At 48.2% G+C, this 13,140-nt stretch overlaps 5 protein-coding genes across 5 annotated transcripts; 2 read left to right on the forward strand and 3 right to left on the reverse strand.

Annotated features, from left to right (window-relative positions):
• Window positions 1-505: 505 nt before the first annotated feature.
• BDV37DRAFT_288557 (EF-hand domain-containing protein) lies at window positions 506-3,259 on the forward strand (the record flags this gene model as incomplete). Its single annotated transcript, XM_032088293.1, has 6 exons — window positions 506-793; window positions 857-940; window positions 2,831-2,881; window positions 2,937-2,955; window positions 3,014-3,145; window positions 3,216-3,259. The coding sequence occupies 6 exons, from the start codon at window positions 506-508 to the stop codon at window positions 3,257-3,259; spliced, it is 618 nt and encodes a 205-aa protein (XP_031935739.1).
• A 1,274-nt stretch (window positions 3,260-4,533) lies between these two features.
• BDV37DRAFT_31881 (uncharacterized protein) lies at window positions 4,534-7,073 on the reverse strand. Its single transcript, XM_032090434.1, has 2 exons — window positions 6,912-7,073; window positions 4,534-6,802 (listed from the first exon to the last, which is right to left on the reverse strand). Exon 2 carries the CDS (start codon window positions 6,741-6,743, stop codon window positions 4,539-4,541), a length of 2,205 nt encoding a protein of 734 aa, XP_031935740.1. The 5' UTR covers window positions 6,744-6,802; window positions 6,912-7,073; the 3' UTR covers window positions 4,534-4,538.
• A 679-nt stretch (window positions 7,074-7,752) lies between these two features.
• mdv1 (WD repeat-containing protein) lies at window positions 7,753-10,410 on the reverse strand. The gene is made up of 5 exons (XM_032083555.1): window positions 10,027-10,410; window positions 9,349-9,946; window positions 9,102-9,296; window positions 8,250-9,052; window positions 7,753-8,195 (listed from the first exon to the last, which is right to left on the reverse strand). Exons 1-5 carry the CDS (start codon window positions 10,108-10,110, stop codon window positions 7,920-7,922), a joined length of 1,956 nt encoding a protein of 651 aa, XP_031935741.1. The 5' UTR covers window positions 10,111-10,410; the 3' UTR covers window positions 7,753-7,919.
• A 523-nt stretch (window positions 10,411-10,933) lies between these two features.
• Window positions 10,934-12,166, forward strand: BDV37DRAFT_31925 (chorismate mutase ARO7). The gene is made up of 3 exons (XM_032090436.1): window positions 10,934-11,159; window positions 11,301-11,949; window positions 12,005-12,166. Exons 1-3 carry the CDS (start codon window positions 11,089-11,091, stop codon window positions 12,080-12,082), a joined length of 798 nt encoding a protein of 265 aa, XP_031935742.1. The 5' UTR covers window positions 10,934-11,088; the 3' UTR covers window positions 12,083-12,166.
• On the reverse strand, window positions 12,005-13,111 carry BDV37DRAFT_31922 (protein-transporting protein BCP1). Its single transcript, XM_032090435.1, has 2 exons — window positions 12,876-13,111; window positions 12,005-12,817 (listed from the first exon to the last, which is right to left on the reverse strand). Exons 1-2 carry the CDS (start codon window positions 13,104-13,106, stop codon window positions 12,263-12,265), a joined length of 786 nt encoding a protein of 261 aa, XP_031935743.1. The 5' UTR covers window positions 13,107-13,111; the 3' UTR covers window positions 12,005-12,262.
• Window positions 13,112-13,140: the final 29 nt, after the last annotated feature.

Below are 13,140 nucleotides of genomic sequence, written 5' to 3' on the forward strand. Positions count from 1 at the left end.
CATGAGTCAAATGTCTGCTTTAGCAACTCTTTCTGAAGGAGAATGGTGATCTTCCCCCCCCCGAGACTGACCAGCCTCTTCCACTATTCTCAATAGCGTCATCGGGTTAACGTATAGAAATAGCCGTCCCAGATTGCAAGTGGGCTAGATTACACGGAAGAGAGAGTTGAGATTCACTAGTGGATGATCCGCAGATCATATACGTAATTCGAAAGGCATACTATGCCCTATCTGTCTTATCTTGTCCCAAAGAATACATATGTCTTTTCAAAACGGAAATATAATTTAATAACTATTGCCTGTCAGTCTTCTCTTCAGCAAACTATTGAACGCTTTTGCATCGGGTTTGCCAAGTGACTAGATTTTGTACATTAAGACCGGAGGTCATCTCATTTCTTTTTAAGCCGTGCCTAGTCTCACAGAAAACCAGGAAATATCTTCAACCTGAAAATAATCAAAAGTCACAGGAGCCACGACTAGTGTCAAAGATCACTATAATCCCAATATGCGTGTCTCCCTACCCACGATCTTTTCCTCCGTGCTCTGCACTGTTTTGGTTTCATCTCAGGAGCTCAACCCCAATCTCGACACCTACACCACAAAATGTGTCGCAAATTATGGTATTCCACCAGCCGGAGCCGAAAGTATTCCCGGCTCTTTCTCCAATACTGACTGTGCGAATGACGCCGGGGCACGGGGCGCCGTGGAGGTTGCTGTAAACAAACTCAAGATTGATTTTGTTTACGGTGTCACTCGGCAGGTTGTGGCCGGCACCAACTATGTCGTCTTTGTTGTGAGTAATGGCCCCTATGTTCGTGAGCAGGGTATCCCGATGATGCTGATATAGAACAAATAGAGTCAAAACGAACGAAATTATCGGGTTCCTATTTACCAAGATCTGAACGGAGATTATTCTCTTGAACAAGAAAATATCTGCTATGTGAGTAATTATTCAATGCTAGCACTAGATCGACTGACATTCCTATTATGATTCAGCGCTGACAGAGGTGTTGATAAACAGGATGTGAGTGGTGACTGTTCGTAAGATCCATGAGTCTAATATGCTTACCAAGAAGATAGGACGGTCAGCCGCCTGAAACTATAAGGCAGGGAGATTGCGGTCATTCCTCCCAGGCTTCGGCTTAATGACAGTATGTGTATGTGAATATAGCGCGATGTCGTCCATCGTGAGACCATTTGCCAATCTCTCCCACAGCCAGGAACATTCGGCGACCACTGCAGGGTTGTGTTACCAAACGAATCTCTCTTTTCTGGCTGCCTTGGTATAGCCGTTTCCCTTATAAAAGGTTGACTGTCACTTGCTATTCGATACGGCAGTGGATACAAGCTGGCAGGTCCCTGTTCGTGGGCTCTTCCTTTTTGTTCCCCACTAGGATAACAGAAGGAATCCAAGGGTGTGTGTGTGCCAAGTTTTACTTGTGGAATTGGTTCCATTCTCATGTACAATATATATGAATATCCTACCTTTTTTTATTTTATTTTATTTTTCTTCTGTTTATTTCTGGTTATATTGATTCTTCCCACAATGAAAAGAAGTTCGAGCTCATGTATAGTTTATACATTCAATGCCATGACCCCTGGCTGACGGGAATTCCATATATTTATGCCATCCCTGTCCTGAAACCCCCCTTACACATTTGGCCCGCATAGGCTTTTGTCAAACATCGCTCAGTAGAGATGGCTTGTGTATTTGAACCAGGGATCGACCAGTCTACGTTGCTATTCTTGTTGGTGATTGGTGCAATCACATGACGTGGGTGGTCTTTCTTATTTTGTTTGTTTTCCAAATGATTGAGAACTAATATTCAGGCCGATAGCTGTGATTGTGGTACCCAATTTTGCTATAATTGTGGAGCGCGTTGGAAAAGCTCCAATTGTGAGCAGTGGGATGGGCATCGTCTACTTGCTCGTGCATATCAAATCCTCGATCGAGAAAACAAACCCTCCGTTAGCCGACGCTGCTCCAGATATCGCTGTAGTTGAAGTGGGAGGGGCTTGGCCCCAGCAGGTGCTAGATCTACCAGGAAAATATGAGACAGAAGAGGAAGAACCTAGAACCAGCAGCAGCAGCAGCAGCAGAAACCCCGGTGTTCATCGAGGAAAGACCCGTTCCCTGTGCATAGATGGAAAGAGATATTCTGGTTGCACAGACAATCCAGGGCCTCCAAGAACATCATGAATGCACGCATGACAGATGGAAATATGTTCGCGGTCCTCACAAATATGAGGAGTGCCACCATCATCTCCCGGAGTATATCTTTGAATGTCGCTTAAATCGCTCGATTTCCCTCCTCTCTACGCCTGATCCTCCGCTCCAAGAGATGAGGTGAAATCGCCCATATCGCTATGTTTTTACTATTCTAATTCAGCCATAGAGACGGTGGAATTTGCTCTTATTGGATTGATATAGATCAAGTTCGGTGCTGAGATGTAGATCTTGTCCCAATAACCCAAATGTCTGGCCGTTGACCATAAAAGTTCAGGTTCGTGCCAGCTATCATTCATCATTCAGTGGCCACTATCTCCACTTGTCGTTGGTATCTACAGATAACTGGTCTAATAATGCCTCAAGATAAGTCTAAAATGGGTTTAGGAATCCCTCTTTATGACAGAAAACTAGGTGTTACGAGTCATGGCTATAAGCAGGCGAGGTTATAAATAGTGTGGTTACTTGCACAAGTAGAGTTTTGGTGCAATCTTTCAATTGTCTAAGTGAAGACCTCAGGCTCAGCACAATACAGAAAAGCAAAATGGTTAGATGGATTCCAGCGAAGTTTCTATATGTGATCTAATGTTATCTATACAATAGACACTCACAAAGGCAGAGATTAAAGAATGGAGGGCTCTATTCAAGAGCATGGTGAGTATACATAATTAAAACATTCTGTGCTGTCACTAATCACATCAAATAAAAGAACAAGAATAGTAGGGACAGTAAGTGCCTTCTCTATAGAAATACTGTCTCCAATAGCTCATGTGTTATGCCTGCTAGAAATTCTCACGGAGGATGAGTTGGTCAACTGGGTGAACACCCACCCCGACAGTGGCATCCTAACCGAGGAGAATGCCAGGATGTTGTTCAAGACAATGGACGTAAACGAGGACCAGGTCGTCACATTTTCTGGTATGTCATCTCTTTTGGAATCTCCATCCAGTCTTAGAGCTTGCTTGCTCGTACTGACTGTTACGGATAGAATTCATTGACGGATTTCATGGAAGATATGCCCCAAGGGGGTGACCATGAGGAATAGTTTCGAACTAAAGAGCGTGGTGTTGGTAAATCAGATCCCTTTCTTAGAATATGTTTCCAAACAAGCTTTATTGTTAGGAATCAAGCACTTGGTCTTAAGGTGATTTTCTAGTATTTGTACTATTGCAGCTGCAATGTAGTATGTATATAAAAATATCAATCCTGCTCGACCCAAACACCTTTTGGCGGTAATGTCGTACCTGAAACACCTGGTCGAACATGGTCCCCAACATGAAATATTAGTTGAGGTCTATTCCTCCAGGGTATCTTATTATCCAGCTCCAAACCAATACCCTGCGCTTCTTGTCAAGAGTTATATATTTATAGATCCAGCAAGAGAGAGACTGGAGAGCAAAACCCTTGAACAGCCGATTCAACTCAAGCAAGTAGATTCTTTCCCTGAAAGACTGCAAGGTGATTATTAAATCAACTTCCAGCCTGCAGCGCATCTCGAGGGTGTCGCAGTGAGGACTACGATATCAATTCACCGGGATTGCAGATGAGCTGGTTTCGTTTGTGCGTGTGAATAAGACCTGGTTTAGGAGTACTTAATCGCTACAGCTTCCTCTGCAGATTCTTGTAATAGAATATCTATTACATTTTACAACTTTCGTAAACTGCGGTATAGCCAACTTTCCGCTCCATATCATATCAACAATCATTGTATACTACCAACTCAGAGACTGTAGGTACTATGCCATCATACGACAGGACAGGTTCAAAGTGTTACCATTCATTGAGGTAACATTATATTTAAGGAGAATATCTTTTTTTAGTGCTGGCATAATATAACATACTTAGGTATTGAGATTCCAGTTGGAAGGATACAGTTTTGGTTGAAACCCTGATCTGTGATATACACTACTCTTCTAAAGACTACTCAGAGTTGTTCCATTACGGTTTAGAAACACATATTGCATGAAAAAGCCGTAGAAGCATATCTTAGGTGGGGCTGTACTAAAATGCAGAGACTAAAAATTGAGCTGGATATCTCGAATTAGACCGTAACGCCCCTTCCGTGCTATGCCATGCATCCAAAGAATGAGTAGATATATCAAAGTAAGCGAACCGTGCAACTGGGTATCATGCCCCAGGCCAAACTGCATGATGGACTCGAATTGCAAATCAAAGCGAACAAACCCAGGAATGGAACGAGGGATTGGCGGGCGCCATAACACCGCTTTTCCCGTCTTAGAGCGAAGTACCGCCTATCAGGACCAGGAAAGAAAAAGGAACATAAAGGTATCTGAAATGTAAGCTTAGTCGCCTATATGTGGCCGTATAGTTTCAACCGATACAGACATGTATCGTTTCCACCCCAGTTCGACTTAACCCGGAAAGCCACTTTGTTCACTCGGATCGCTGGAACATCAATGATAGCGTCTAGCTCGAACTTCTGGATATGGTTCGAGGCATGGAGATCGTAAGTCCACTGCCCCACGCGATAGAATGAAGGTCCCAGGAGTTCGTCGTTCGAGTATGCGCCCTCTGGTTCACCTTTATAAGCTAAGCGAAGGGTATCAATGATGTGGTCGTGGAGAGAAAACTGCTCAGATAACATCCCGGATTTGCGTGAAGGATTGGGGGAAGGAGACGATTCAGAGTTCGATTCATCGACGATCTGGAACTGAGCCCATAGCTCCATATCCCGAGGTGCAACTTCTGGTCGGATACTTGCCCCCTTCGGTATGTGTTCTATGACCACCTCCTCTGGTACGATTTCACGCCCCAGGTGCAGTGCAAGCTGAGACATACCAGAGCGAGGTTTGCTACACCAACACTCTCCCACGTCCTGCCAGGGTGTCAAAGCTGCAAGGGGAGGCTCCGGCTGTCGCTGCGAGCCTCTAGACAAAAGTTGAGAGTGGAGCTTGTGCAGCAAGCCTACAGACCGCCCAGATGTGGGACTTGTGTTGTACAGATCGACAAGAACACCCATGCCTATAGATAGAAAATTGGTTTTTGGAGTCTCCTGTTGAGCTGGGATTGGTTGGACAATGGTGGTGGGAGGAGGTACATGTTCAACCTCAGATTTAATGACATCCACCTCCCTAGACAGCGAGGACACTTCCTCTCCCAGGCGAACCACTTTGTTAGAAAGACCGTGGACTGCTTGCAATGCAGTTGCATTCAAATCGCGAAATGGGCCTCCGTACAATGGAAGATGCGAGCCGATACTGGAGGAAATGGTGGAAATTTGGTCGCCAAAAAGGCATGCGGTGAGAATAGCTGCTGCTAGTACCACCAGAGTGAGTGCTTTGGCAGGCAAGCCTTTCTGAAAGCTCATTGCTGCATTCCCTACTGAGCGCACGTTGCTTTTGACACGTTCCCGTAACGGGGACGCGTTCTCATACGTGCTTTCATCAAATGAAGGCTCCCGGATAGGATTGCTGGGAATGATTGTCCTTGTGGGAGCTGAAGAAAGCTCGGGTTTGGATGCGATCCTGGGTGCTGGAGCCGGAGCCGGAGCCGGAGCACGAGGGGGAGTGGGCTCGCGTTCAGGCTCTGGCTCACTTTCTGGCTCCGGTTCTGGTTCTGGCTCTGGTTCGGGCGAGGGCGTGGACTCAGGCGATAGCGCCACTTCGGACTCTGACAGCGGTTCAGGCTTAGGCTGAATGTCGACTGTCGCAGCCTCGGGAGAACGTGATTTAGAGATAGAGAGCTGGGTAGTCGGTTCGTCAACTTCTTCAATAGGCTCTTGGGCAAACGCGAAGCCTGAAAACCGGCGGGGAGGAGCTGTAATGTTCTTTCCATGCGGTCCATCAAGATACCCATTCGGACGTGTCCGTTGCAGATCATCTTCATGGATATCACGTTCTACGTTCCACGAGATGACTGATTCATTGTCGACAGAGGTTGCAAAATTGGGTGAGCTCAGCGAGACTGCATTCCGAGCAGGTGATCCATACCGCAGAAGTGGAGACGGATAAAGTTGGTCAGTAGTCAAGACAGGGTATTTGGGGTTCGTAAGAGATTCAGTGGCAGGACTGGATGCTGTGGACAAAGTGTGTGGGATAGGAGGAGTAGGAGTGGGAGTAGATTGCTCTCCATGGTCTTGGCCATTAGGATTAGGAGACATAGTGGCTTCACGTAGCGAATCAAGCAGCTGCAACTGATCTGGAGTTGGCTCACGCCGGCTTCGCCGAACAGGGGATAAGCTTGCAGAAACAGATTGCCTTCGGGAGCGTGTGTTCATGTGAGGTCTGTCAAAGTCTCGATCTTGGGCGACCCTGCGGCCTTCATCGATATTGGTTGCCATCTCAACCAGATTCATCCTCGGCTTCGCCGCAAGCTCACGGGGAAGAATTGGTGTTGTTGATGAGCCATAGGCGAACGATTGCTTGGTCGGTATATCAGGCAAGGCAGGGTTCCTCGCATCTGGACTTGACATGTTAGGGATGTACGAAGGAGTCCCACGGTCAGAGGTCCGAGTCACAGCTCCAGCACGCCGAGTAGAAGCGCGCTTAGGGGGCATGTTGATGGTCTCTTATTGGAGACAAACGTCTATTTCGTGAGAAATTAACGTAAAGTGCCCTGAGAGCAATGTTAGTCAAGATTGCATGAATGAGAATGATACATTGGCCGTAAGGGCTTCAGGGTACTTGCAACCCGGGAGAAGGGAAAACAAAGCATGCACACTTACAGTAAGCCCTTCGAAAGTGAATCACAGTGCTGTCGCATCCAGGGTATGGCAACACTGATTCAATACTCAACGGCGGTTGTGGGAGCACCAGTCGGAGAGTATAATATTACAGTTGGCAGCTCAGTGGGTCCTTACCTATCAAGTACTGCACATCGATTAGAGGCAATCTAGAATGTTGACTGAGTCGCCGCCTTGATGGAGTCTTCGTAAAGTTGAAGAGAGGCGCACCACAACCGCGGCACAAGGAGCGGCCCACACAACGACCCCTTTAACTCCCTCAATATAAAGTCGATTAAAGGGACCAGAGAAGCTGCTTAATTGAGATATTGAGGTAGCGAATGATGAAGCTTCGCTTTCATTCACGAGAAGGAACACAGCGCGCGGATGCGACGCGGGCGGAGATTACTGATGGTCAACACCAGCGTGCAGTCTGCAGAGCGCACAGCGGTTCAAAGAAGCTATGAGAGATCACAATCAATTCTTCACTGCTTTGCGACTGTATTAGCACGCGTTTTGGTGTATTTAACGCTAACCTTGCGGTGTCGATGCTGTCGCGGAGTCCGAGTAAGTATTTGGTATGCAAGTCAGTAGAATCCCTGATCCAGTAAAGCGTGACTTGTTCGCCCCACCCAAATTACAGAAGGCAGAAAGTTCGACCCGTGTATTGACCAGTTGGCGACTAAAAATTGGGATACCAAGTTCTTATAGCACGGTTTTAAGGTCTAAAGAAACACAATGGTTGGGGCTTGCCTTCTGTTTCAGTATCCTTTACCATTACCCTAAATTTACTCTCAGTCATTTATATTCAATGTGTTAAGAGACGATCACTTCACGAAAGACACTTTACAAATGCTGTCGGTCCTGGACAGCTTTATTTCGCTTCTAGAACATTGCTGACATATAATATACACATTCAAGATGCTCCTGAGACTTCACAGGAAATATAAAGACAAGTGCCCGCATGTACATCCAAATACGTCCCAGAGCCAATGCCTCATAGAATCATTTCTAACACGTCCACGCGCCAACAATACCGTCCTGGCGACCTTCAATGAGAAATCCGTCCTTGAGGCACACTCGGTCAACGGTCGCAGGAAGTGGTCCTTGTTCGTCAACACCAACACCGGCACCACAGTCCCAGTGGTTGCCGTCCGCCTTGTCGTAAACCTTCACCACACTCTCTCCTGCAGCAGCCACAATTCGCTTCGCGTCGAACTTCATGCTAGTGATAGGTTTATCGTAGGCGAATGCGTCGTAGATAGATCCCATACGGAGATCCCAGATCTAAAACATGTCAGCAATGGCATCCATATCCTCGCGGAGTCAGCAGCAACATACCCGAATACTACGGTCCATACTTCCCGTCACGAGATGCACATCATCAAACTGTAAGCATGTAACGGGGCCTGTATGGCCAACAAGACTACGGTGAACCTGGCCACTGCGCAGATCCCACAGACGGACCATGCCGTCGGCAGTACCGCAAGCCAGGGCGGCATCGAAACATTGAAGCGCCCCCACAAAGTCTGCAGATGCGTCTGGTACGCGTCCGGACGGTCGCCATGTGCTGTCTCCATTCAATGTATCCGCCTGAGCTGCCGCCCAAAGAACATCCAATGTCTGTACACAACGTCCTTTGACGAGATCCCATTGGCGCAGAGTCTTATCAGCCGAGCCAGAGATCAAGTTGTCACCTCGGAAATGGAGCGCTGTCACCTCACCGACATGGGAATCTAGTGAAAATACGTGGCAATCCTCCAACGTCGTTGAATGGGATACTTGGGAAGCATCGTCAGCAGCGTCTTCTTCGTCCTCTTGCTTGTTAATGCGGCTGCTTCGAGGTCTAGAGCGGGCGCGACTCAAATCCCAAAGCTTGACTGAGGCATCCATAGAACCCGTAGCCACGATGTTGTCCTCGATCTGGAGACATCGAACCGATGCGTTATGCCCCTCCAAAAACCCAGTACACCTTCCAACATTGAGATCCCAAACTCGCACGGTATCATCCAACGCTGCGGTAATCATTGTGCCGAAAGGATAGTCAAAATCAATGGCAGTCACCATATCGGTATGCGCTTCCATCTCCTTAATCAACGATCCGGGATTGAAATGCTCGTGTAAAATAGGCATAGACCGTTTTCCTGAAAGTGTTAGCCAATAGTCTAATGGAAACGGTCCGAAGAGACGTACTTTTTGATTTGTGCTTCAGGCTCTTCGGCGATGGAATCTTTTGATAGATTGATTCCGACATGAAAGATGCGTCCATGGCCGGATCCTCGGAGCCCATCGATTCATCATTTGCGGATGATTTCGGAGTGCCCAAAACAGCAGAAGCCTCCGGTGTCTCCTCTTCAATATCCTCAAGTTTATTTTCGAGCTCGGTCACTGTTACCCAAAGTCAGAATCAAACTGCGACGATCGAGCCAAGTCCACCCACGTTCGTGTTCCAATTCCGCCTCCTCCATCTCTAGTCCAGCCAACCGGTCCAAAACAATCTTGCGCATGTTGTGAAGGTTCGCGATCTTGTTGTCTATATCGTGTATCTCCGAGCTGCACATATTTTTGCGTACACCCATCAGTTGCATGCGGCGACTTAACAGATCGCGTTCCTTCTTCAGGTCCGCCGGGGTGGACGGAAGGGCCGCCCGGTTTTCGCCATCTTTCAACAATTTCTTCGATTTGGAAACGCGCCGCCGATGGGCCTTTCTATATTCAATATCGTCTTGGGAGGCCTGGAAGCCTTCAAACAGGGAGTAGGAGCTGCTGTCGTCGGGGATGTTCGCAAGGAGGTCGTCGGGGAGAGAGGAGAGAGCTCGCGATTGGATTTCGGAAGTCGACAGCTTGGAGCGGACCAGATCGGTCGGCGTGGTTTGAGTCAAGGCGAATACTCTGCGCTGCGTGTTGGGCCGCCGCAGCTCGCGCTGAATATCCGCCATCGCATTGTGGTAATGGGCGGGATTCCCGTCGGCCGTAGGGCCCATTAAATGCCCGGCTGTCGACGTTACTTTCCTCCCGAAGGCCTCGATATGTCTGGTCTGAGTCCCGGAAGGATCTATCAGCGGATCATTGGGCGACTGGAGAGAACAGGCAGATATAGAGGTCCGTAGGGACTTACCGTCAGGCCGGTCCCTAGAAGACCGTCATGCTCGACAATATCTGACAGACCAGAAGGCGACTCATCGCGGCGGTGTTTGTCCATATCACCGACCTGAGCAGTTATTGGGGGGTTAAAAGCCCATGCGGAAGGTTTGGAGAGGGGGGAGGCAAAGCAGGGCAGGTCGAATAGAGTCGGCAGTGCACTTGCTCTATTTTTCGGCTCTCTGGAAGAGAACTTTCAGCTGGAGCTGCACGCGATAAATGAATTACCGCGTTGCCGGAACCTGAACTATGTACCGTAATATTACCGCGGATCAAGAACCGTAGCACATGAAAGTCGTCGATAAGGACAGTGTGAGTGTTTGTGAGCTTCAGTAGAAGATTGTAAAATGTGGGTTTGCAGCTTCTTCAGAAATTATTTGTTTTTTCCCAGTCCGAATCCATTCTTAATGCTTGGCTTTATAAGTTGTAATACCGTCAGTACTGAAATCTAGACTTGAAACCCCCTGCAAATGAAAGTTACCACATGACGGCATCAGCCAGAGCAACATTTCGAGATGACCATCGGATCAATCTGTGATCCTTCGTAATGCGATCCTTTCAGTTGATGCTCTATGAATGCCCTCCAGACATCTACTTATGTTCTGGTTTCTGTTTCCTTTCTTTTCCCTGCGAAACGATGGATCGGCGGCTTAGCGCGTTTCCCTAAATCGACGCAGGCTTCTGTACTCCGGTTTAGGAAGGGTTATGAAGGGTGCTCCCTGCTATAAAAGCCCTCGTAAATGGTTCTTTGTATATATTATTCGATGATACAACCCCCAATTACTAATTGTCAGACTCATGCTTAGCTGAGCAGACCTCGACATAAATCGTGTGAACCTCGAGGTATTCATAATACTCGGTATACTCCTTCCTAGCCCGACGACCAGTGGACTCGAGGAAAAGGAATATTGCTCTGCGCAATCGGGGCCCCGCAGGAGACACTCACTTGTCGGCAACAAAACGAACGAGTAATTCAAACCACAACCAACTACGGAGTACTAGAACAAAAAATCAGAGAATACAGAAAAAAAAAAGAATCATGGACACGGCCATTGACCTTTCAGACGCCTCCAAGGCCCTGGATCTAGCCAACATCCGGTTCCAATTGATGTAAGTCGCAAGGAATTTATTTCCCACGGCTTACACGTTGCCCCGCAGTCGCACGGCTGCCGTCTAGACCAGACACCAAAACGACCACAGAACCCCGAAATCTCTGTGACTTCCCTGAGCTGATCATGTGTAATGCTACAGCCGTCTTGAAGACACCATCACCTTCCACCTGATCGAGCGCGTCCAATTTCCCCTCAACAGGCCCATTTACGTCCCCGGCGGTGTCAAGATCCCCGATGACATCCCTCTCATGGACTATCTGCTCCGCGAGCAGGAGCGTATCCAGTCGCGCGTGCGTCGCTACCAGTCCCCGGATGAATATCCCTTCTTCCCGGATGTCCTTGAAGAACCGATCCTAGCGCCGCTGGAGTATCCCAAGATTCTCCATGACAATGACGTGAACGTCAACGATATCATCAAACAGCGCTACATCGAGGATATTCTTCCCGCTGTCTGTCCGCAGTTTGGACGCGAGGATCGCGGCGAGACGCAGGAGAACTATGGGTCCGCTGCGACCGCCGACGTTAGCTGTCTGCAGGCGCTGTCTCGGCGCATTCACTTCGGCAAGTTCGTGGCCGAGTCGAAGTTCCAGAAGGAGCCGGAGCGATTCGTCAAGATGATCAAGGCGAATGATCGGGCTGGAATCGATGACGCTATTACCGACGCAAAGGTCGAGCGGAAGGTGCTGGAGAGACTGGCGCTAAAGGCGAAGACTTACGGAACTGATCCCGCATTCGCGACCGAGACCGGCTCCAAGATCAACGTGGAGGCCGTGGTTGCCATGTACAAGGTGAGAAACTACTCTCCCTTCCTTTCTTGGCTAGCAACATACTAATCCCGTCTAGGAATATGTCATCCCCTTGACTAAGGTCGTAGAGGTTGAATACCTTATGCAACGCCTGAAGGGAACTCAATGGGAATAAACGAATGGACGAAGATTTACGAAGATAGAACCAGCCATAAACGCATGAACATATTTGAACCCCAGAAAAGGAGACCATAGAGTTATTAATGTATTTTCAAAACCTGGATATAGACACGCTATGGACAAGGCGCAGAGCAACTTTTTTCTAACATCATAAACCATGCCGTAACCATCAAACTCATACCGGAGGCTGCAAGAAGTCCTTCATCTCGTTGATCGCACCCTCAAGTTTATCTGCATCGAACAGCATCAGACTTCCATTGGTCCTGATACCCACCTCCTGGAACGCGCGCTTCGAATCCGAGTGTCCCTCATCATGCTTATGTGTATACTCGATAGACCCGAAGCACCGCGTGTGCTTCTCCAGAATCTCATCCTCAGGGTGGAAGTAGAACTTCTCAACCTTATCAGCCGACTTCTTCTTTTTCTTCTGCGGCCGCGAGTCCTCCATGTCCAACTTCGACTCAACCTCTTCGTACTTCTTAGAGACAATCAGGTAGTGCGAGAACTTGTAGGGCTCCTTGTCTTGAATAGCCCACGCAATCTCCTCCATCAGCATGGTGTACATCGGAGGAACCACCTCGGCGGGCATATTGATCAATCGCTCGGTAAGAATCAATCCGATCGGAGGAACAGGTGTTTGAGAAAGAAGCTGGGAAAGAGGGGCGAGGTCGGGGTTCGATGACGCTTTACGCTGGAGGTAGGATATCAAATCCTTGATGACGGGTTTGTCCTATTCTGGGTATTAGCGAGCGACTTTCTCTCTTGGGCGTTGCTCTCGCGAAGCGTACCTTGTGTTCCTGGAGGTTGAGCACGGTCAAGAAGGCATACGGATCCGACTCGTTACCGTCTACCTTGACTGTTGATCCCAGCAACGGTTGCGCGAGGATCATGTCCGACAACGCGGACATGTCGAAGATCTGGGCATCGGAGTCGAAGAGCTGGCGGAGGAGGACCTTAAGGCCGTGGAAATCGATCGGCTGAGGGTCGAACCATTCGAAATCGACATTGACAATGTCCATGTCCTGCGATCATTATCGGTGTTAGCAAAAAAAA

The sequence above is a fragment of the Aspergillus pseudonomiae genome (genome assembly GCF_009193645.1).
Source record: "Aspergillus pseudonomiae strain CBS 119388 unplaced genomic scaffold BDV37scaffold_121, whole genome shotgun sequence".
NCBI lineage: Eukaryota > Fungi > Ascomycota > Eurotiomycetes > Eurotiales > Aspergillaceae > Aspergillus > Aspergillus pseudonomiae.